Source organism: Gadus morhua, chromosome 15 (assembly GCF_902167405.1).
Source record: "Gadus morhua chromosome 15, gadMor3.0, whole genome shotgun sequence".
NCBI lineage: Eukaryota > Metazoa > Chordata > Actinopteri > Gadiformes > Gadidae > Gadus > Gadus morhua.
Window position 1 is genome coordinate 18,574,858 of NC_044062.1, and position 26,135 is coordinate 18,600,992.

At 43.9% G+C, this 26,135-nt stretch overlaps 1 protein-coding gene across 1 annotated transcript in view; it reads right to left on the reverse strand.

Moving 5' to 3' along the window:
* The window catches only part of bicc1a (BicC family RNA binding protein 1a), a 55,513-nt gene that overhangs the window by 23,100 nt on the left and 6,278 nt on the right, over positions 1-26,135 (reverse strand). The window contains exons 2-6 of the mRNA XM_030379219.1: positions 17,472-17,518; positions 10,519-10,588; positions 4,872-4,951; positions 3,501-3,659; positions 1,604-1,657 (exon numbers count right to left, since the gene is read on the reverse strand). Of these exons, the coding sequence (XP_030235079.1) occupies positions 1,604-1,657; positions 3,501-3,659; positions 4,872-4,951; positions 10,519-10,588; positions 17,472-17,518 (410 nt within the window). The remainder of the gene's footprint in view (positions 1-1,603; positions 1,658-3,500; positions 3,660-4,871; positions 4,952-10,518; positions 10,589-17,471; positions 17,519-26,135) is intronic.

Below are 26,135 nucleotides of genomic sequence, written 5' to 3' on the forward strand. Positions count from 1 at the left end.
ATTGCCGCTGGATTCGTATATTATTTCACGATGAGGTAGCGTATTGATCTCCGGCCAAATGTGTGTGAATCATTCATTTTCGTCAAAAGAACAGACAGTTTGTATCAGTCTGGATCAAGTATGAAGCAATACACAAAGAATGGACCCAGTTAAAAAAAGAAAAAACAAGCATAAGGGGCTTCCTGGCAGTGGGCTGTTAGGCCTGGCGAGGAATAACACCAGACTCCAGTGAATGACCGGGCTCAGGGCAGGCATGTGTGTGTGTGCGTGAGTGCCAGTGTGTGTGTATGTGTGCGTCTGCAAGGAGCGGGAGAGAGAGAGAAGCCAGGTTGATGATGAGTGATCCTCTGCTTTGATCCACCTCGCTTGCCGCCTGACAGAGTGTACTTTGGAAGGCGGAGGGCTCTGTGTGGCTCCGAGCCGCATACATTCTGAAGCCCCATCGCACAAGTTCACTTCTTTTAGTTTCCTACTCCCCTCCTCCTCCCATCCCCTCTCACCAATTTGCCTCTTTCAGCAAAGAATTGCTAGCGTGAGGCCAGCAGTTCTGCGCTTGTGAAAACAGCCATTAGGGCCCGATATACAAACCGAGTGCAGGTGCTACCAAAGGGCCTGTATTCCGGTTCTGTTCAGTTTGTTAGTTTGGATTAAGTCCTATTTCCCCACTATCAGCAAAGGGGTTGTCTTTTTTTTTCCCTGCGTTGCGGCGCAGTTTTGTTCCGTCAACGTTCGCGCAAACGGCGAAAAAATAAAGGGGGCCCCCCCGCCCTCACTGTGGGGACCTGAGGGCCGCGGAGGTGGGGGCTTCCAGTCAGGGTCAGAGCCGGGCTTACAGGAGGACCGGGAGGGGGCTGCACAACGGCAGGGCCGAGGCCGAGAGAGGTGCTACAGCGTCACCATTGTTCTCCGGGCCGAGGAGATGAAAAAGCCGGAGTGGGGAGCGGGGCTTGTTGCCTGGAGCCGATCCCAAGAACACACCCGGGAATAGCACCAGCGCTGGAGAGGGGGGATCGGGGGCTGGATTTACGGACGATATAAAAATAATACGAAAGGGTCTGGGGGGGGGCGGGGCTAAAGACAAACTAGGAAAGCCGCAAGGCGTGGTTCTGGAGTTTAAAATGAGGGCACGGGGGAACAATCATCATAAAGACACAACAGGAAATAGGTGTCGTTATATTGGACGTTAGACCGTGTGTGTGTGTGTGTGTGTGTGTGTGTGTGTGTGTGTGTGTGTGTGTGTGTGTGTGTGTGTGTGTGTGTGTGTGTGTGTGTGTGTGTGTGTGTGTGTGCGTGTGTGTGTGCGTGCGTGCGTGCGTGTGTATGCCCGCAAGGGTAGCTAAGTGTCAGCAGACCAGGTTGAACCTCCTGCCAGGTCGACCCGTTGGCTGCGCTGTGCGGATACAAACAGCTTCCTCTGCGTTGCCCTTTGCCACACCGACGTAACGTGGAGATTGAGACCAGCTGACGGCCCGACCCACTCACCCCTATCACGGGGAGGGGGGGGGGGGAACGGTTTTGAGGCAGATCAGAGACAGATGTGGAAAGCGGAGCCGACCCGCCACTGAGAGACAAATGAGGGATGTACAGGAGAACTCAGACTCACTCGTATCTTGGCCCTGGCTGCCTCCACTCCGCCCGGCTGGCCCGCGATGGACACCTGTTCACGGGGAGAAACCACAGGCATCAGCTACAAAGAAGCATAACCGAACAGGAAAATAAAGGAATGACAACAGCCATTAGAAACGGTTCAGAACATTGTGTAGAGCAAATAGCGGTTCAATGTTTTCAAAGCTTGCAAGCATTGGGAAGAAGAAAAGCCAGTCAAAATAACTATTCATTATACAATAAAATTGAATTAATTTTGTTCTCATTACGTTTTAATGAATTGCCTTTCCCGTGTTTTTATCTTGATTATCCATTAAGAACCACAGACAGTGTTGGCCCAAACTGGATAAACATGGGTTGATAATGGTTTAACAAAATGGCCACCATAAATCCATTCCACAACACATCCAACCAAGATAAGGGTTCCAATTCAAGTCATTACCATGGAAGTGTAAGAATAAAGGTTGTTCAAGTTGGATTTTATTGCCAGTAGAACAACCAATATAGTTTTTCTTTCATTCTCGAGGCTCTCCATCTGCCTCTCTTTAAACCCAGTAGCCTCTCACTGGGAAGGATAAAACAGATTGGCTCAGAATCAGCGGCTCAAGCCAGATTTAATCAGCGCCTCAGCAAAAATGAAGCCGCAGACTTCAGGGACCAGCTGGTATGAGAATGCATGATAAATAAACAAATGTAAATAAATATCATGACCATCACAATATCTGGTCTAGTGCCAGAACCCCCCTTGAACTCTGTGTTACCACGTAGAACTAGACTCACAACAAGCCAGCCGGAGGGACAGACAGACATTTGTCTAAAGTGTCCTTTAAAAGCATGAAATTCAATTTGTCAATCTCAAAAGTTTCCGTACTGGTCCTGTACTCTGAACTGAATTCAAATAATTGATGAAGAGGCTCATGATGCATTCATGTAATGCGGTGAACCAATTCCCTTAAAAAAATATATAAAAGTAATAATAAAAAGTCATAGTATTCCTGCCCTGAACTTCCATGATGAAGTAGGAGGAACTGGAATTACTGTGTGCCCGCCTGGTCCACTAACAGGGCAGAACACTACCCTGTAAACTTGGTAGAAACAATGTTTTTGTTTTAAAGGTAGTTACAGAGGGTTTTTGCACCACATCTATAGCCAGTCAAGTTCAAATATAAACAAGCTTCACGACAATTGGCCAATAAAGAGAGTCAATTACATCAGTTCAAACCTATTACAACAGCTGCCTAACGAAATGGAAGGGCCTTCAGGCAAAGGTTAGGGAGAGACGATGCAAAACTGTGGTCCTAAAGGTTAAATAAATATTTTTCAATAAAAAGTTCCTTGTAGAACTCTCCTCCAATTAGTTTGCAAGTTATTAAAGACTATTTGTAAGCACTCAAGACGTAGCCTTTAAACGTCTTTGAGGCCCCATCCAACACATGACAGAGTTCATCTCCCTCATGGAGAGAGGGCATGGCGGGAACAGTCACACCACATTAAGATGTTTCCCTCGGCTCAGTAACAACATGCAGCAGGTGGGTGGAAAGGAAGTGGTTGTGTAAGTCCTCGCTGTGTAATACAGTGATGAGGCTTAGGGGTGGGTGGCTGGGACAACTCTGACCTTTGAATTAGCATGAAGTAATCTCCTTGACAAATTAAAGTTCACAGTTGTTGTTGCTTTAAGTGCACTTACAAGTTCAGCAAAAGTAATCGCATTTGAACGATTATTAGTGTTTATATTTGCAGGTATAAGCCGGCGATCGAACACATAATTCTAAATAATGCAATTCGATCCCTTCCAATAACACAACAACAACAAGCCGATGTGTAGTTAGTGTGGGCTGCGTTGTTGTCAGTTTGCTCAGCCCACAATGAGTGGCCTGTGTGTGTGTGAAGCCCACCTGGTTGCTCTTCTCCGCCTGGTTGTTGCGGTTGGAGTCGGGGAAGTGGATGTGGCAGCCCGTCTCCTCCATCACCTTCTTGATGTTGTTCCCTCCCTTCCCGATGACGTGGGAGTGCTCCGTGTGGGATACGTCCATCTTCAGGGTGACCCTGTTGCTCTGTGTGCCGTGGGTGGGGAGACAGACAGCCAGGTCAAATAAAGGGGGATGAAGGGGGAACAATCAACTTTGCTGTTTGCCTTTTTATGGAAGCTGCACTGGGCGTTGTTATGTTATGATCAACGTCCTCCATCAACCGAATAAGCCACAATCATTCAATTGTTCATCTACCTCACTGACAGTCCAATGATGCAGTCTTAATTGAGGACACACTTCTGTGATGTTAGGCAAAGTAGGACTATTTAACTGAAAAAGTAATTATCTGAGTATTTGTATGATTATTTGTATGAATTTTGCCGAGCAGGCGCCATCTCTGTTTTTCATAACAGCCGTGGGCTAATTGGAAGAAGCAGAGAACAAAATAAGGGTGTGCTTGAGCTGCAACAGCCATTATCAGAACAAATCATTTTTGGAATGAGCTCGAGGATAGTTCAATTGTGAATTAACCGACGTCAATATCCAGTCAATTATGAGAAAGTAGTAAACTATGAATACACAACCAATGTTTGCTCCCCACTCTTCCACTGTGGCCTACAGACCTCATGGAGGGAGTCAGTAGAGAGAACCAAAAGTCATTAGCATACTATGAAACCTCAGCACTACTTGGTTAGACGGTATAATGGTTTAGAAAACAGAAGCAGATGTGCCTCAAGATGATTTCAAATACAATTAGGTTACCAAATCTCACCAAGCATTTATCGAAGCATCAATTTGTTCCTTTTTCCAGGAATATTCAGAGGAAAAAGGCGACGCAAAGCCCAATTATGGTTGCATACTGTGTGTGTGTGTGTGTGTGTGTGTGTGTGTGTGTGTGTGTGTGTGTGTGTGTGTGTGTGTGTGTGTGTGTGTGTGTGTGTGTGTGTGCGTGCGTGCGTGCGTGCGTGCGTGCGTGCGTAAAGTCCATCCAGATGAAAGTGTCAAAAATATGTGTGTGTGTGTGTGTGTGATGTCGTTGCCATGGAAACAGAATCTGCACCCTCCTAAACATATGGAGACTTGATCCGAGCCAACTGGGGGTCTCACTAGACACAAACAGGAACTCGGTTCAATAAACAGTAGAGCGATAACAGCCAGGATAGAGGGAGAGAGAAAAATAGAGCGAGGGATGAAGGGAGGGAACGCTGAAGTCATCCGATCTCTCCGTTATAGTACCAAGAAAGAGAGTGCATTGCGATACTGACATTGCATGGAGAAGTGTGGAGATATGTGTACCTTGGTGTCCAGAACAGACATGATTCTGTCCTTGGCTTCCCTCACGTTCTCCCGCTTTCCACACACCTTGATGTGAGGATCTGCAGGGGAGAGAAAAGCATTTAAAAACTAAACACGCATGAACACACACAAGCATACACAAACAAACACAAACGCAACCACACAGGATTTCAGGAGCCCATTGGATTCATGTGAAGCTATTAAAAGCAAGGGCAGAATCCCCATCAAGAGGCCGAACGTGAAAGCGTCTGACAGAAGTTAAACGTATTCAGCTAAACATGACAGAGGCAGTCAGCCCTCGTCAACAAATTGCAGAGCATCACCCTGAGCTGCGCGACAGTAATTACTGCTTTGAGATCCGGCAACCGTTATTCCAGTCTGCCGACAGAAACCGACGGGACTCAAGTTTAGTAAGTCAAGGAGAAAATACAAATGTTACCCGAAATAAGAGAGATAATTGCATACACCTTCCACTGAAAACCACAGAGCGAGCCTTCACGCATTCCTGGTGAATATCCTGCGGCAGATGTGCTGAACCTTAATAGCAATGTCTGCTGCTGAATGGATGTTCCATTGTAAGAACACAAATGTATACAAATGTACTGAAGAACCTCAGCTGTGTGCTGCGATGACATGAAAGCATAAACAGATTAGTTTAGCCTAACAAATTTCTCCTACGGGGGATTAATTAAATTGTATCGTATCGATTTAGTTTTACTATATTTAAATATTTCAGATTCAAGCTGCAAAACAAATATAGAGGACAACCAAAGAGCACTCACACACATACACACAGACATATTTAAACACGTTATGTATGTCGATCAATGCAGTAAATGAATATAGTAAATAAATCAAAGTCCACGTTCTTGGGTCACGCAGCACATCATGTGATGGATGAAAGCACCAACAACCAGAGTCAGCTGTGATCCCAGAGCACCCCTCCTGGGCACCTAAAGACCCCAGCTAACACAACTAAACCCTCCATACTTCCAGCACCCCGGGGTGACGCTGGTGTCTAATCCTACAGCTGGCCCTGCACAGCAGACCCCCGGTAAAACAAACACACACACACACACACACACACACACACACACACACACACACACACACACACACACACACACACACACACACACACACACACACACACACACACACACGTGTCAAAAACAGAGACATACACACACATGTTTAAAAGAGAGAGAGACACACACGCACACAAACACACACACAGACACACAAGTAAAAGAGAGAGATACACACACATATATAAAACAGAGAGACACACACACATATATAAAAAGACAAACACTCAATCACACAGTCATATATAAAAAGAGACACATACTAACACTGTGCTTTTGGACACGCACACGCGCACACGCACACACACACACACACACACACACAAACGTACAGATGAGCAGGAAGTCTGATAAGTCCCCTTCCAGGAACTCTCCTCCCCAACAACACACGAGCCCAGAGCGTCTGCGCTGTACAGCTCAGCCTCCGAACGAGACTCCAAGACTTGGCTCTGTGCTGTGAAAGTGATAATGCCCAAAAGGGCTCTTTGCTTTTCCTCATTATCTGTTTATTTAGTCGTTTTTTATATAAAGATTGCTTGAATTGGTTAAAAAAATAATAATAAGTAGAACTAAGAGATGTGAATTAGCTTACAGCTTAATGCCATCGTATCACACAGCAACAGACAAACAAACATAAAAACCAAGGGGACAAAAACCCAAAGCACTTAGGCTGCGTAAAGCTAAGGCCCCGCATTTGATCCAAGAGGAGTGAAGTTGGACCGGCTTGTGGAATGCAGTTTCCTCCTAGGGATGTGTGTTAAGTTAAGGAGCCGGTTTATTAGACATGAGGGGATAGCTGGGGTCTGAAGAGCCGATGTGGATCTCGTTACAGGCGCTGCGGAGCTGGGCCATTTTTTCCTCAGTGCGGCAAGAGTCACCCATGGCTCACATGAAGGACAACAACAAGCCCCGATATAAAACAGCCAGCAAACGAAACGATAACAAGCTTGGGAAGAAAACCCTGTCCTAATCCATGCTGCGTTACATCACGCTAGGACTGGGCGCCGGGCGAGAGGAGGGGAAAACAAAATGAGGAGCGGAGGAATGCGTCAGGGACCCTTGACAGAGTTGGGGTCTGTTGTTCCCCAAACGTACAGCTGTTGCGGTGAACTACACAGAATCTTCTCCCCCCCCTTTATTCTTCCCTGAACCTCGTCCTGCAGTTCTCCACTCCAAACACTAGAGGGCGGGTTTCTCCCCTTTACTGGCCCTTTGGTAACCTGCAGCATAAACACATCTGGCAAACATTAGCCGACCCAAACGACTGCTAGAGTCATGAAGTGAAACACCCCCTCATATTATTTCTTTTTTTAAAGCAGCGTGCAGCTCGCTCTCGTCTGATGATTGATTACGGAACATAAAATGGACACCTTCCCGCCAAATCTGCCATGTGAACACCTATGAAAACAAACAAACAACACAGGTTGACCACAGCCGCCAAATGGGAGCAGTCTCAGTCACGCAAACGTACCTCTAGCTTCGTTGCCGGAGGAGGAACCTTGTGTAACCTTCATGTCTGGTCTGGGGAAGCCAAAGTAGGCGTTGTATTTTGGGGGGTTTCTACTTAAGCTGACTTTGGAAAGTATCCAACAAATGAAGCATGGAATGGCGTTGTTTTGGGGCCGGAACTCTCTTCAAAAGCATTAAAAGGGATGCATGTGCAAAAGAAACAAAGGAACAAGTCATTCGAATGAAAAAAATAGGAAATTCCAACACATTGAATTGATCAAAGTACTTATAACACTAATCAAATATTGAGTGAATCCGTCTTCTTTTCCAGTTCTATTGAAAATGATGTCAGTATAATTAACATTTTGGGCTTACATGATTTCAGCACGACCGTAACACAACCCTAGAGCATAGTTCTAAGTTGTCATTGCCAGTGTATAACAAAAAGCTAGCTAACATATCAACGCTATCGCCATGATATTGATTTCCCAATGTGCTTTCCCTTCCTCAGGTGAGAATCAACGGGCCTTATCACACGTGTGCAGATGGTACCAATAACCAGTTTCGGGGGACCTTGGTTTTAGAAAATAAAGTAATTAAAAAGGGCATCTGGATGCAACATGGACTGTCATAGTTTAGAGCGCGCGCACGCACACACACACACACACACACACACACACACACACACACACACACACACACACACACACACACACACACACACACACACACACACACACACACACACACACACACACACACACCTTCTGAAAGGGGGGGGGGTCATTTTGTGACAGGACATAAAGCAGCTTAAAATAACCCAATGGCAGCATGGTAACCTGTGCAGACATTATTTTTAAAACAATGCATTTGTGCGATGCAGCTGTGGTCCGGTGTCGGGTCGCGCATTAGCCATGATCACACAATTATGGAATGTGGATAGCCGTGCATACCGGGATCTGGTAATTGTCCCAGATGTCTTTCCCGTTCTCCTGTAAAAGTCAAGGTTGATTCGCCCGACACCCCCAGCATCTCCGCCTCCCCCCCATGTTGCTGAGGAACACATGTACACGAGTCCACATGTTATTCATTCTCCTACGAGCGCAAGAATGCAACACGCTCATTTGTTCCTCCGATAACTGCGAGTGACTGGCAAACGTTCCCCCTTTCCTGCTCTCGATTTGCACAACAGCGAGTGGTGCAGAGCCAAGAGATCATAAGTAAGAATTTGAAATAGTCTCACTCACACACACACGCTCACATACAACATCACTCCCCCGAAAGGAAGCTGCAGCTTTTGTGAATGAGCCAATCATTGCGTAGTAGTGGAGGATGGGAGGGGGCGGGATAAACAGCCCCGCAGAGGAAGGAACACTTGCGAACAAGTCAGATGTACGCCTGTCAATGTTATTTATTTCTCTGTACTATTTTTACACTGCACATATGGACAGAGGACGTTATGCAATGCCGTCTGATCCCCATGTGGCTCAAAGGCACGCACGGCCGCCATCCACCACTGTACCTGCCCCTCTCCCTAGCCTACTCCCCCGCCTTTCCCTCACCCAGCCTTCCCTCCCCCCCTCCCTTCCTCCCCCGCTGTGGAACTTTAAATAGCCTTGATCGCTTTTTTATTACCGACAGCTAAGCCATTACAAAATGAACAACAACTCCGTCACCTCAGTGAGGTGCTACTCCCACACCCCAACAATCTGGAGTTATGTCAAATATCTGAACTACGCTTCCAAAGAATGTATGCTGTCATGTTATATATTTAGATGATCAATTACAATTTTGTTAAGGCGAATAGTAGCCGGACCTTTTTCTAAAGATGCCTTCCCCTCGTTTCTGGCCGACACTGGAACATTCCTCCGTGTAAAAAACAACACACACACACACACACACACACACACACACACACACACACACACACACACACACACACACACACACACACACACACACACACACACACACACACACACACACACACGCTAACTCTTAATCATTAAGCTGTCTCAAAGTGGGGTAAAGCAAACAAGAGCTTTTTTTCTCCCTTTCTCGTGAAAGGCTACCATCTTCACATGTCTTTCCCAAATGATGTTCCTGAGCCCTACTGGCAGGATATTAAATCAGGACGCATAGGAGAGCATCCCTGGATGTTTGGGTTTTGTGGTCACGCCCCTTCCAGGCGTCATGAAATGAAAAAGGAAAAAAATATCCACTGCTATGACCTAGTTCGTAAAAATCTGTCACATTACTCACCAATTCAACCCCCCAAAATAAAGTGTTGTTCTGTTTACTGGTTTATTTCACATCCAAACCAAATTGAGTAACTTCCTCTGCAGCTGAGAAAATGCGGGGATGGTGTTAACTTGTCTCCTCCAGCTTAACATGTCAGCCGCTATAACACGTTTCACTGTCCTTCACTCACACACACACACACACACACACACACACACACACACACACACACACACACACACACACACACACACACACACACACACACACACACACACACACACACACACACACACACACACATCTGGCCAACACAGCTGGCCTAGCAATCTACTAGCATCCACTCAAAAAAGGATGCTGCTACATAAAAATCACAATTCTCCTAAGTTTGACCTTACTCATCCTAAATATTATATACTGGATATGCACATGTATAGGCTATATGCTTAATATGCTCTGAATGCCAATTTGCCCATTTAGAAAAAACGCGTTTTCCATTAGTGAGGTCCATTAGTTGACTATAGCTGTTGATTGATTCTACTGTCAAGTATTTAAAAGCGCATGCTAATATGAAACTATATAAGCTAGTTAATTTTCTAAATTCATTCAACACAGTATGTTGTTATTTGGTAATAGATGAACGTTTGAAGAACATGGAAAAACAAAGACTTGACAAAAGGGACCATATCCAGATTCACCTCATTAGTGTTGAGAATAACACCACACACACACACACACACACACACACACACACACACACACACACACACACACACACACACACACACACACACACACACACACACACACACACACACACACACACACACACACACACACATTAAAGAACTCATTGAAAAGGCCCGTACCTTTTTTGGATTTTGCTCCGATCTTCAGCTTTGAAGGCCATGCAATCTGTGTTTTGGTTTCATCCATGACCTGGAAGCAGATAGATGACAATTATTAACACAGGCAATGCCAACTCTCCCTACGTTGTACAGAACAAAAGTATGCACTGTGACTAGATTCATCAGTCGGAAAGCCTGTTTCAGTGTAACACTAAACCGCTGCAAACGTATCACACATTTCCTCCAAGAGTGCAAATACAGTGTGTAATTCCAAAATAATATTGCGGCCACAGAGTATCCTATAGGGTTGGAAGAATCTCTTTGATTTAGCATGCCGGTGCTTTCCCTGCATTTCGAGTGCCTCAAATGTGGCTTTGGCAAGGCCCGGGCCATGGTGTACTGTGTACTGTGGACAATGCTTTGTTGCTCCTATTGGGATAGCTAACTCTGTACCGCCAACAAGACTTTGGATCACAACACCCACACAAGGTCCTAGCTTTCAGCCATAGACCTTGTACGTCCAATGAGAAGAATAACATACGAAGGAAAGGGTGAAGTCTGCCATAGGCTATAGTCCGCATCAAGACGTGAAACATGAAAAAACATTAAGAAAATGTGTATCCAAGTCCAAACCCTGCCCTCTGATATATATGCGTATATAATCGCTCCAGACACTTTTTTTAATCTGTGTTCTGCAGAAAAAATATGCAAAAAAATAAAAAGACTGAGTGTGCTTGGCTTTGGAACACGTGAAAGTTGTCAGAAGTAATCCATAGCAACAGAGTGTGACAGGTCTTCTCGTCATAACCAGAGACATGTGTTCGTATCTGAGCGAGGGTAACGCAGAGCGGGGATGCATAAGAGAAATACACTAAAAAATAATTTCAATGTATAGTTAAATCAAGGAAACAATGAATTGTCACGAGACCCCCGAACGTCTTGGATGTCAACAGAACTATTCTGCCCGACAACACCTGCAATCTTAGACGTCCACCCTGGCAGCCAGCTTGAAGACAAAGCTGCCGCGGAAATGTACCTCTCACCTCAACTGTTATCCTTTGAGCTGTGACACCAATGTTGTATGATTGGCATTATATTTTATTAATTTTTGAATTTTGGGGAGTTGGCAGGTCAATGTGTCCGGGTTGGGGGGCGATGTTACAGCCGGTTGTGGCTGTTTAAGTTAGCTTGGCAGCACTGCGTCAAGCCATTATGTGAGCTGTAAGTCCTGCTAGGGTTACACCAGGAGGTTCAGGTTGTTATGCTAGCATATGAATAACAACTCCTGGGGAAAGGTGAGTGTTGCTTAGAGACACCTACACTCTGACCACCATGTTACGCCAATCCACCAAGTGTGGGAAGGAAGACAACGTAAGATCTTTATCTAGATTCTGTAGACGTGGAGTTCTGCAAACCACGAAGAATTCAGTGGAATAGAAGAGGAGGAACATTCTAATGATCCTTTCTTGACCCCTATTCACTCCATTATGAAAACAACCCAGTTTCGCTGTCTGATTGAGAAAAACGAAAATCCCAATAATAAAGTACGATAGTAGAGGTAATGAAAGACACAGAGGGAAACGCCTTCATTTTCTATACATTCTTCAAGTGGTATGTGCTGTTCCGCATCATCCTAAACCAAGTTGGACAACTTATCCATTCCCAGTTGGAAAACAAACGATAGACAGAACTCTTCTTTCCATATGCTTCTCACATTCACTTCTGGAGAGAGTGATGGTTGAGTGAGCGCTTCTACACGGCGGGCAAAAAAAGCCACTTAATGTACACATTATGCTACCATATGAACCATATGGTAGCATACAGAATTATGTGTCGACAGGCAGAGAAGAATGATTAATAACATTCTTAATGAAGGAATGGACAGATGAATGAATGATCAAATAAAGGTTTCATGAAAAATAGAATCAGCTTCTAATTTGAGGAAAGCTGTTTCTGAATCATTCCAAAATCCCATCATAAATCTTGTATCTTAGACAATTTGCTGTCACATTCATGATACAAAAGTAGCATCAGTATTGAAGTAGTGTGGAAGATGTTTTTGTACTTGCTGCATGGCCTGAGCCTCTTAGGCCCCTGGGCTGAAGGAAAAGCATGATGTTGCTGTAATAGCAAAGCTAGATCACACAAAGCTGCCATTCTCATTAAATCCCTTGGCTACTGCACGGGACTCCAGAAGGAAAACACAGGAGAAAACCAAGGGTGAAACAGACAGAGAATATACAGTAGAAATTATCGTATGTAGAAAGATCACTCAACGTGTTTTCAAGAGTAGATCATTTGACTGCAAAACATTTTTGCGAATGTGAACAACTGGAGTATACAGGGATGACAAGACAAATGATGTCAGATATTAAAGGTGTGGTACTTTCTTAGGGAACACTGGAGCTTTCCCCCGTGTTAGTTTGGGGTGGTTTTAGGGAGATGTGAACACTTGTGTGAACCCAAAACACTGTCGAGCCGTGGTCTACTGGCATGGCATGTCCCGACCTGCTTCCAAGTGGACTGGTCGGGTCGTTCTACGCAAGAACCTAATCCCTCCTAAATATAGAAAGCAAACCCAAAACCATGCACAAGATCGGAGGTCCAAACCCTACATTTTTTCAAGTTCTGCTATTGTTAGCTTACAGTAGAATTCTCTCTCCCTCTCCCTCCCTCTCTCGTTGAAAAATGCCTTTAATTGACTTTTTCTACCTCTGTCCCTTTCTTTGTCTTTAGACTCATGGGTCTCAAGGGTCAACAGCAGAGGTCCCTGCACTGTGTCACAATCGTAGAACTGGGAAAACCTCTGCCAAGAAAAGTATAGCAAACTGAACTGAGGAATACTAGATGTCAGGGCTGGTCTCTGGAAATACAGATGTTGTATGTAATCTAATACAATAATGAAATGGTGAAACGACACGCACACGCACGCACGCACACACACACACACACACGCACACACACACACACACACACACAATAAGGCAGGGCGCCACCCCCTCACCACACCACCATATAAAGTGCCGGATGCAGGAGGATGATTAAAGTGACAGCACCATATTGATACAGGTAAATGCAATTATCCTCGTGGACTGGGTCTTCTTGGGTTTCCACAGCCACCGCTCCTCTGTATGGTTCTGTGTGGAGGGGAAATCACTTCCTGTCCAGCGCTGCTGTTCTTGGCAGCGGTCTGCAGATGGGAGTGATCCCTGACGGACCACACACCGTTCTGAAAGGGTGGATGCCGTTTATTTTTATGAAGGGGGGGAGGGGGGCAAATACCTCTGAAATCGCTCGAGATATTTTGCGAAAATTGGGTTAACTATACGTTTTTCAACGCCCGTCCCTTTGGTCTCGCTGCCGCCGCACCTCTTTGTTCAGAAAAGACGACAGGAAGAGGAGTGTAAACGACACAAGCGCAGTCCTATCACTGCGATCGATTCTTACCGCGATCGATTCTCACGTACGCGACCGTGGGGAGCAGATTGCAGGTTCAGACCGGTCATGAGTCCGGGGCAGGTAGATCACAGTCGTGAGTCCGACAACCCCAAAACAAACAGGATGTCAGTCCACCAACGCAAGGGTAAAGAGGAAGAGGCACATGAACTAGACAGACCTGCCCACGCACGTGACGGCAATTAGCGTGGCAGGAGGGCATGACTTTCTGTTCTGGGTTACTGCAGCTGTTGTTACAGCTGGAATATACAAGCAAACAATATTCTCTCTCTCTCTCTCTCTCTCTCTCTCTCTCTCTCTCTCTCTCTCTCTCTCTCTCTCTCTCTCTCTCTCTCTCTCTCTCTCTCTCTCTCTCTCTCTCTCTCTCTCTCTCTCTCTCTCTCTCTCTCTCTCTCTCTCTCTCTCTCTCTCTCTCTCTCTCTCTCTCTCTCTCTAGGGGGGACTGTAGAGTGGGATAAACTGTGATCCTGCACTTCAGACCAAAGTGCAGCCACTCGACACCAGACTTTCAAACTTGATGCGAAAAGTTGACCTGAATGCACGCACATCCCTGAACACCCATCCTACTGATGAGAGTGATAACACAACTGATGTGAGATTCAGCAGAAAATTGCAATCACTCTATTTAGAATGTGATGGACCTTTACTCTTAAATTACTCGCACTGATCAAGATGTTCTTTGCTCGAGGAAATCAAAGATAACCTCATCGTATGTGTTGTAACATTTAAATGCAAATAGAAGCACAACACACAAGCGGTTCACAGACCCATAGTAAGGACTCTGAGAGGATGAAGGGGAAGTGTGGGATCCACTGGCCCCAGGACTAAACCATATCTTTCGACTCAAATCCCTCCAGGCTAAGCTCGTCTGTGGCCACAACCGTCTCCAATATCAGCACAACAACATCTCGTCTCTTCTGCTTCCCACTGCTCCTTTCTTCCGTGGCGATCCAAGGAGGTTTAATGGGGTGTGCCATGCTTTGCCACATTTCCACAGTTGCCAGGGCAAAAAAAAACAAACGTCCGAGACCATACAAAAGCTGCTCATTGGGTCAGTGGTGTCTCTGCTGTTAAACTGGGAGGTACTTGGCTTGCTGGGAAATCCCTTGGTTCTAGCGGGGGAATGAATAGCAACGGCAATCAGCAGGTCACCAGACTGAGAACACAGGAGGAGGAGGAGGAGGGAGAAGAGAAAGGAACAGAGGACATGTGGATTGCAAAGACACCGGGAGGAGGAAGAGCAGGAGGAGGAGGAGGAGGAGGAGGAGGAGGAGGAGGAGGAGGAGGCTAGAAACCAACGCCTAAACTGGACCGGGACCTGTACTGTGCTGAGAAAGTGTGTGTGGTTGTGTGTCTCTCTCCAACTTTCCCTATAGAGAGGGGGACTTCAGAACAACACGTGGTTTGATACTCATCTGTGGCCCTCCCCCTCTCTGCTGGGTGATCTCATTTGGTCCGCAGCCGCGTGTCTTCCCCCACTGAATTAGACGAACGGTAAAAAACGTGCTGACGGGCTTCCCACCAAAAGAACCCACACTGCTCCCGCTCTGCTCCAGAGGAAGTTGAGTAGACGGTGAGTAAGGAGGGGACGATGGAGCACGGGGCCTTGGAGAGGGTGATGTGATTCAACACTCTCTTTCTATTGTTTTCCATTGTTACCGGGGATATCTTGTTCTGTTTTATGAAGTGTGTGTGCGTGCGTGTGTGCGTCTCTGAAATTCTGAAAATAAATGGGGCATTTATCAACCTCCTCATCTAGTCGTCACGTAACTGGAAGCTGATGGACACACTTGTTCTGAGACTGATTTAACCCGTTTACATTACTACATTTCCAAGCAATACACATGTCTACTACTGCAATCTCTTAAGTGGCCAGAGTGCGCGTGTGTCGGAAATTCCTAAATCAAAAGGTAATTTCCATTGCTCTTTCTTTGCCACAAGACACTCCCAAACACGTCCTACATTTTCCTATGGTTCTATACCCTTCCAGGTCGCAATATTTGATGCACCGTCTGTTTAATTTCCGGATATTAATTTGGCACTCGCAGCGATCACGCCATCCGAAGGAAATGATAGTTATCCAAACGGAAAATCGAGTTAACTATCATGACTTCACTGCTGCTCGTGGGCTTGCCCTGGCGACCCTGCCAACAAAAACACCTGCATGCTAATGTCCAATTATTGGCCATTTATGCTCTAATAACCACCATCCTCTCAAAGGCCTGCAAAGCCTCCAAAGCTTCACAAAGAACAGTTAGAAACGTCCAGTTCCCACTCGTGTCAGATTTGCCTGGTTGAGGGAACTGGATACCCAACGACTATAAAAACACTAAACATGAGTGTTTCCCTGAATCCAAGCAAGAGCTGCAGACAGATCCCATCTCAATATCGTGCTTGGATTCCGTGAACAGTTGACGAGGCAAGATTCTTCCCATTTCTTTGGATGGGTTATATTTCCTTGTTCCATGGCCTGTTAATGAGCAGACGTGTTACTTAATCAGGACACAGAGGAGTCACAATTAATTTGGACATTACGAGCCAAACTCCATTATTTAGCTCATTACACAGGTGCCATAAGAGTGCTCAGGAAATTGGATTAATAACAGAAGCCTTTAATGATCACCGAATACAGACATGCGTACAGAATGACCCGCAATTACATCTAAAAGTTAGTATAGTTTAAACAGATGTTGAAGAATGGACCAATTACTAATTAGTTTACATTAAACGATGCTGCCGCAAGCACTCCACTCAACGTCTCTCCTTCTTTACATCTCATTAATCCGTTATTGGCCATGATTAGGGACATGCGGGTAGGACATGTGGATTTGATTAGATAAACTAAACAAACATAATGTTGAATAGTTCAGTATCTAACGATCCGTCATTGGTATCTTTAGTGAGGAATACTTAACCGGCTCCTGAACCATCAAGACCAAATCCCACTCTATTTCCAGAGGAAACGTATTGGATTCAAACATTATTGTGGTCTCATCAATTTTGTTATAGCCAACAATATACTTTTTATACATGGTGGTTGGCCGTCTGCTTTGCACATGTCAGAATCGATTTGAACTCGGTTAGGACTGCTTATCTATCAACACACTGATTGGAGGCTGGCCTATCCAGCTCTATAAGGGACGTTTTTCTATATTAGCAGATTTGATCGACGTGTTACACTGACAAGTTGCACTTTTTGTTTTCCCCATCAACCACTAACACTGAGGGGGTTGAACCCCGACTGGTTCTCCAACCATTTCCTTTGCTTCTGATTGGCCTAGTCCCTGCACAGTGGGGGTAATATCAGCTGATTGATAAGATAAGTGGCCTTTGATGGTAAAGTTACACTGATGTCCATTTTGAACCCCTGTTTTCCTTGATCAATGTTCAAACTGCCATTCGGAACAATTCAAGAAACACCCAACATCTGTTTAATTGGCCTGCAGATCCAAACTTGAACCCGAACCACGAGAATGCTTAAACACAAGATCCAAGCACCGGCAAGGCTGCACACTCACCTTCTGGAAGAAATCCTCTCCTCCGTTTACCCGTCCCTCTGAGGCAGCTGGGGAGACAGAGAGAGAGAGAAACAATTCTTAAAACCACTCCAATATTAAATACACTCCGTGACCTTACCAAAACCATGCCTGGAATATCCAGTGTCTTGGAGATCTACGGCTGTCCTAACATTTTTTAGCCTTTGCAGAACTTCTCCATTTCTGAGGGTATTGAGATTGGCAAAACAATCTTCTCCATTCACTTTCACAATGTGTCTTTTTGTGCTGTTGCTTCCCCAACACCTTTCAAACCCAAAATCAATAGCTGTATTTGAGAGGCTATTAAATATGAATAGCACTTCATTTTCAGACAGGCTCTTCCAATCTGAATTGGTCTCAATCTGTGTTTATAGACCTGTAGCAATACAGCTGAAATCACTCAGTCACACAATGTCACACAGAGAAACCTTCTCCCCTGGTATGAGAAGCAACATGGGGCTACCCATCAACGAGTGCCGGACCACAAAGCCACACTGAGGACCGTCTTTAGAAGGACTCGGCCAAGTACTCTGGAGCTTCAGTAAATTAAATTCTGCATTTCAGACAGCATTTCTTTACCGAGTATGATTTGCTTTCTTCTCCTGACCAAATATGTGACAGGAGTGACTCTGGAGTTGGTTTAAGTTGGTCGGAGTTATAAGCTTATAAATTCTGACCTTGACAGAAGGAACGGGGAACAGGGTATCATTGAGTGGATCCAAGGCTATCCAAAAACTGTTTATTTGAGAGAGATGTCCAGTCTATATTGTATTTAACTTTGATTAATATGATATAATTATATTTTCTTGGTGGAAACCCAATGGGATATTTAGTTTGACCACACTATGGGTGAAATTACTAACCATTCCCCTTCTATTACGGAAATACCTCACGGTTTAAGAGGAAGGAATGCCTAGGAACAGATTGGCAAGCCTATATGGTTTTAAGGAAGGGGTTTCTTTTGCTTTCATGACCATTCATGAACAAGAAATATGCAACAATATGCAATAAACCTCTCCATAATAAAAAGGCACAATCCTTTGAAACAAACAAAAACTCTTGTTTTGATTTTACGTAAAAACGAAATAACAGTGTACTGTTCTATCTAACTAGCCGTGCAACTGTGCGGCGCAAATTAGTGTAGCTTGGCTGGCTGAATGGCGTGAGTGGGAGTGGTTTTGGGAGGGTCATTATATTGTAATCAAAAGAGAGGTATGTGCTAGCCAGAATTTATCATTTGTAGACGGGTTTAGGTTGTGATTTTCTTCTACATTACTGAAATCATTAAAGATCAGCATTAAACAGACATGTTCAGGTTATTCTAGCTAAGAGCTAGTTGAAATTGTCTTCTTATAATAATAACTTGGCCATTAAACTTTCATGACAAGTAATAAGAAGATGTAAACGATAATAATAATTAACTCCACCCCAAACACCAAACCAAATAAGTCACATAAAACCATGACTTATAATCTGATGATCAGAATCCACTATTTAATCAAATCAAATTTACCATATTACCAGAAATACATCATCACCAACATCTGGAATTCACAACTATACTCAGGCGGTATCGAGTGACTACTGGGTAAACCTTTATGAGTGTCAAAGGATTAGTTATGATTTCCTCTCCATCAACACCCTGCTTCAAAGCTACAAAAAGAGCATGAATGATAATGCCCAACGTGGTGTTGTGTTTCACCCCAATAACCATGCAGCTGCTTCATTAGACTTTTATACACATGCTTTTCCTTTAAACACCCAAAGCTCCCAATGGTTTAACTGGGAGCCACAGCTGGCCAACAAGTTGCTGTGTATGGTTGGGCATGTTGCATGTGACCAATGCCACTTCAACTTTGACCTCTTAAAAAGAACATTCAAACATGAATTAGAATAGATGTGTTAAGGTAGGTGAATAAGGCATTTCACCTGCATATGCTATACCAGGGGTCGGCCACCCCAGGCACGCGTGCCACCACTGGCACGGGGCAGCATAATCATAAAAAATATTTAAAAAAATAAAAATAAAACTTTTTTCTTTTTTTTTCAGAAAATTCACAGCACAATGCGCCACATAATCATTACTTCCGATTTTTTTTTTGCACTTTATTCTGTTTTGGGAATTTCCTCCCAGTGCAAATATGTTTAAATTAGTTACAGAAAGCAGTGTTCTGAAATGGGATCAATTAATAGTTTCTAACCTATGTTGTGTGTAATGGAGAAGAAAATATTTTAAATATTGTTGCAATTGGCCTGTATGCATCGCCTTCACATGGTTTTGCAAAGCTGTACATGTCTTAAAGATATTGATGTGGATGGTTCCAACATTCTCATATATTCTCGTTATTTACATTTCTCACAGTGCAAATATGTTTTTAAATGAGTTTCTGAAAATTGTGTTTTTACATGGGACATATGTATTATAATTTGTAAGCCCATGTTGCAAATATAACAAACAAAAAAATATTTTAAATGTTGATGCAATATTGTGGACTATATGGAAATAGTACCATTCCAGGTCTTCTGGAAATGTTTTTGGTCGCTATTTCATAATTCAGCTTAATTTTTATATATTGTTGCTTAAGGCACGTACTCATTAATGAGAAAATGTCAAACTGGCACTGCATGTTGAAAAGGTTGCTGACCCCTGTGCTATTCTAAGGTAGCCAGGCTCCGCCCGCCTAAGTACTTCCGCTCAATTTGAATTTCCCTTCAGTACTACGTCTGGGTCTGCGGTATGTTAGTGGGTTTTCACCGTCCAAATTTTCTGCGTCCAATCAGCGAACAACGTAGTGGCTGAGAACAATGACGTTAAATTCAGCTCCCGTGGACGGACATCTTCACGCCCAGTGATTGGTTTACAGCCTGTAACGTGATTCCCAGTCAAACGTTGGCGATTGGTTATGGCAGCTCCAGAGTGGCTCTGGGCAGATCCAATAGTTTTAAACTTCAGACACCCGCCTTCAAGTGAGTTAACGTTTGTCAATTGAGTTGGTCCAGACTCTCTGTTCAAATGAAATGAGGTACGAGAGTCTGGTAGGACCAGGCTAGTACTAAAGCACAGATATAATACATATTGCATTTTCCTTATGTTTGGGATTACAGCCTGAACAGACCTGGTATATTAACAGTAATCAGTTGACATTCAAATGTACACTAGTCGCAACAATGGGAATGGAGAATGGTCAAACTGAAACTGCACCGCTTGCTTGAAGACAACCCCTAGACTCTGGTACATTAACAGTAATCAGTTGACATTCTATTAGATTAGGTACTCTAGTCGCAAGAATGGGAATGGAGAATGGTCAAACTGAAACTGCACCGCCTGCTTAAAAACAACCCCTCTACAACCCCTAGAAGTTTTCTATGCAAATATACATTTAGATATCTTTGTAAATTGCAGGATGTATGATTAGTATGTGAATAGCAGAGATTCAAACCTCCTCCTTGCAGTCTAGTTTCAGAACTTCAAATCCTGAGATAGATGAAAGATATTGGGAGAACAAAGATAGGTAGTGAACAAACAGCCCTGGACTTAAGCGTCCATCTCTTGGGTGGCCTGGCGTAATCTTGATGATAAGAATGAATTGTATTACCTTACCACACTTCCTGTCCTAAACAAAACAAACACACATCAGTACTCTCATTTTTTTACATTCAATTTGAGATATTAAATGCACCAATTTCTCTGGATATTTACTTTGAAGAAAAGTGTGAAAAGCAAAATATACATGTGTGAACCTTAGCTTATGTCCTGAGGGACTAACAATAAGTGCATCCAACGATGATTCATGTTCATCAACTTGTTGTCTTTTAACTGAACAAAAGAATTTTGGAATGGGAATGTCCGTCTTCTGCCAAAAGAACATTACAACAGGCTGACATGAAATGGAATACAAAACAGAGCAATTAACTTTCTAATGACAAACATCCTTTCACTGCAAAGATATTTTAGTTCAAGCATGGACCAAAAATGCTTTTTGCTGACTGGGGCACAAATATGTACCCCTCGTACACCCACCAGTCCTGAGCATAGATACGAGAGCAAACAGACGAAACAACTTAGGTCAAGACAGCCGACACTAATCGTTTGATTTTCGGTGACTAACATGAAAGGAATCTGTTGTGGGGCAGGAGTTAACTAATACACAAAACCACTACGGGGCCATGGCTCTAACAACACAACATCCTGTTGGCTGAGGCCCGCCGTGCACATCAGCCACGGTCCGAGGCCCGGGCGAAGACGGAGGGTGAGGGGGAATCGGGGGAGGGGGGTAGGAGGAACTCGAAGGGAATCTTAGTTTTGGGGGAGGTTGGCTAAGATAGGCGCACCACACCAACCAACACACACACACACACACACAAAATTCAGGGGTACATTTAGTTGTGGTGATGGTTGTGGTTGGTCATAGAAATGCACATGATCCATGCTCCAGATTGCATGGAGATGAAACCTTGTTGTAGGGGGCTCGAAATGGGTTTTTTTCATCGACACAGCAATTTGTTGACCCAATGCCTAGAAGTGAAGTGGTTATCAGCGTTTGATCAAGGCAAGGCAAGGCAACTTTATTTATATAGCACTTTTCATACACAAGGCAGACTCAAAGTGCTTCACATATATACATTGTCATACTATAAAATAAAATAATAGATAAGCAAAAGAAAACATATGCAAAGAAATGAGTAAAATAGAAAGTGCAATGTATTTAAGATCAGATCAACAGTCTCTCTGGTATCCGCGTCGGGACTCCAACCCGACCTAAAGGAACTTGGTACTTTCTCTGGGACTCCAACCCGGATTCTAGTAACCCTTATACTTTCTCTCTGGTATCAGATCATGTATCTTTCTGGTAAAAATAGAAAATTAAATTGAAAGTTAAAAAGGCTTTTTAGCAAGTAAAATTGAAAGTGCAATGTATTTAAGATCAGATCAACAGTCTCTCTGGAACCCACGTCGGGACTCCAACCCGACATAAAGGAACTTGGTCCTTTCTCTGGGACTCCAATCCAGATTCCAGGACTCTAACCCAGACAGAACTTGGAACTCTAACCACGAACCAAAGAGGAACCAATCAGAGGAAGATACTGAAGTTATCCAATATATTTTTATGGTGTTTGCAAGAGTAGAGAGGTTACATGAGGACATTAGAGTCAATGTGTAGACAGATTGTAAAATACCCATGTCTACATTTTGACACAACACCACTTGAGCACATTTGAAATGTTACGGTCGATGTTGGTAATTTACCCCCATCGATAAAACATTTACAGAAGGGGTAGATTCATGTGCAGCGATCTCCAGCGTGTCTATTAATGACACAGTGCAATCAGCGAGGGGGGATGCTGCAGTTAATGACATCCACGCCCATTAGCCTGGTCTGCTAATGCTTTCCAGGCAATCATTTTGTCAATGCAATCAACAACGCACAAAAGTGATGGCAGTGAAAGTAAAACATGAGAGAGAAAGAGCGGAGTTGGTGACACTGTAGGATGCATTGGCATCTGGTATCCATTTTTTTTGTGCATAAAGTGACTTTAATGGGGAAGTTCTGCTGTTTGGAAGAGGGGGGAAAGCGGAAAAGAGGAATGTAAACATGAGCCTTCGATCAAGGTTTTGTTTGCATTGGAGAGCACAAAGCAAAGATTTGCCTTAAAACCAAATCCAATGGGAAAATAAGTAGCGACAAACCTGTAGTCAAAGTGAAAATAATTATTTGACCTTATGCTCACAATTGGAATCGGCTTCCAGAACTCTTGATAAACAGTCTGCATAATGTCCAAATATCACAGAGACAAACATCAGCTATGATTATTTAGGATATATACATTCTTGAACCGAGCCCAACCCGAGTCATAACCACATGTCTGGGCCATGACAGGGTCCTTACCCTGCACATGTGGTACCTCCAAGACCTATAGCTCTCGTGAAGCTGCTGCGGCATGTTGCAGCAAAGTAATTTGGAGCCCAAGGGATGAAACACAGGGCAGTCCAATGGGCACCAGCTATATCTTAAAACCGCCACGGTGGTTTAGGACCTATCCCTCAAAACTAACCATGTTGAGAAATTATTTGTATCACAGCAATACCAGTGAAGGCTGGCTGGGTCTGCGTGGTTCAACAAAGCATTTACATGGGCATATTTGAACAAGCATTTTTTTGGGGCCAAAAAGATCTGGGCAGGAGTTAGGAAATATCCACTTTTTTTTATCGTGATAAAAGATCTTTTGTAAATTAATACAAAGACAAATGAAGGCTTGTGACAGTTTAATTGCCAAAAGGCTGTAAATCATCCAGAGAAGGAAATATCTGTCAGCGTATTTATCCTGACCTTGGCCTGCCACACGGAATAGCTGAAGGAATGTTTTTTTTTCTGCCTTCAAAACCTCTTGTGGAAACTACTGAAGTTGATCAAATCTCCTTCCAATGCCCGCTTGCATGCAGTTATGAACATGAGCAGATTAGTGGTGACAGACGAATGAGAGGTCCTCTGGCATGGGTTGAAAGAACTACAAGTAGTCTACGCAGAAACTACAGTACCCTGCGGTAAACATACGAGTGCAGTTCTATTGTTCACCAGCCTGCATCGTGCCCGCTTTGTTGGATGGAGTGAAGTTCCATAGATCCATCATAGATCATCTACAAACATATCCCACAACCAAAACCACTCCGAAAGATCTTTTAACGACCGATGGAGGAATCCTACATGTTTGGAAGGTCGTCTCAACACTAGAAGCCAAAAGGCGATGAAAAACTGTAAGAAATTGCTCCGGAGATGGTTCATTATTCACAAGCTTGATCTTCAGGCTTGTGAAAAAAAAACATGAATGTCTGGGACACGCCACTGTATCTCCTCGCAGACAACAAGAAGCTTGAGGATGTGACCTGAAAAAAACACGCTTAGTTCAGCAAGCAACGGTCTCTTCGTTTAAACAAGGATACCAACTGAATACTCTCTTCTGTATATATGTTTGTATACATATATACGCAACCCACGTATTTGAGGGGTGTGCCAAGACTGCAGTTATACTTGTATCTAATCAGCGAGTCGGTTTTAAAGGAAGTGGATACTGCTGCCGTAGACAGGCTGTCCACTTACCAGCTGGGACTGAAACAGCCCAGACAGCGATATTTACAGGGTTTGGACATTCCTTGCAACATTTAGATAAATAGGTACAGAAGGAGGGTATCCATTGAGTAACCACCATCAACGACTCATCTATGACTCCCTTCAATACAAATAATTTTACTCCTGCATTTATTTGTGCTAACTTTCTATCCATGAAGTCTCTTTCAAACTGTTCAAGTTATGTAAGTACAAGAGGGTAACACAAAGAGTCTTAAAGAACATTCTGGCACCTGAGTGGTGTGGCAATGAAGTAAGGATTAGCTCTGCTCCCCCCAAAAAACAGCTACCCTACGTCAGTGAGGTTGCCAAGCAACACCAATGTCAGATAAATAAACCATGTCCCAGATGTTGCCATCAGGCACACTAGACTCACTGAGCCAGAGGTCACAAGGCTTGAACTCAAAGACCTCTCGACAAAGTGACTAACTCAACACGCCGAAAACTGTCTCAACCGATTTCCATCTGTTTATGAACACCATCGCTACAACAACATTGAAAAAGCTGTGTGTGTCTGAAAAATCATCATTGAGGATGAAATCCTCAAAAAGTAATTTTCCAGGCAATCTTAAGCTTTTTCAACCTTGGTAATCAATGGTACATCAGGGAACAACCTGCAACTATTGAGTAAATCCCTGGTGTATCAGCTAAAACCCCAAAAAATATTGGCGTTTGCATGATATCTGTAGTGTTGGATTGTGATTGCTCAAGAGCTGTGCATTCCTGCTACCTGGTATCTACTGCAGTGGATCCCCTGTGGGGAGTCAGTCTCACAGATGAGGAATTTCACCCGCTCAATCCACTGCCATTATCGTTCACATTCTCCATCGTACAACCGTCTCCCCCACCATAGCACAGCATAGCCGTCCCACAAACGCTTAAGAGAGCTACCACGGCACCGTTTCATTGAAGCCAATTCTTTCCCTCCTGAAGCGACCCCGCCAACACGTTAGATAAATCATAGTTACGAGCCGCTGCTCAATTGAGAATTTAGATTTATTTTTAAAGGGCTGCCCATCGGACATAACCGTAACAGAATTACATTATTTGGTTTCAGCCCAAGCAAAGACAGACTCTCTAGGATGTTGAATGAAAGATAGCAACAAATCAAAGAATGACGTTCTCCCAGGATAAACACTCAAGGCCCGTGGTAGGATCGGGCTGTGGTGGGGAAGACTGACGTGCATCAAGCTTGCTGTGAACATAAATGCAAGCGGGAGAGGCACCCACTGAAAAATATTTATAAATAAATAAAGATAATGTGTACAAATCTAAACTTTGTGAAGAAGAAGAAGAAGAAGAAGAAGAAGAAGAAGAAGAAGAAGAAGAAGAAGAAGAAGAAGAAGAAGAAGAAGAAGAAGAAGAAGAAGAAGAAGAAGAAGAAATGAGGGAAGTAGAAAAACGGGTATTAATTTATTCCCATTTACAGTTCCAGGAGCAGATCAAAATGGGTCAGGGTACTCCAGCACGAGCCTGACTGTTGAAATAAGACTCCCTACTTTTATTTTCTTGAGTAATGAAT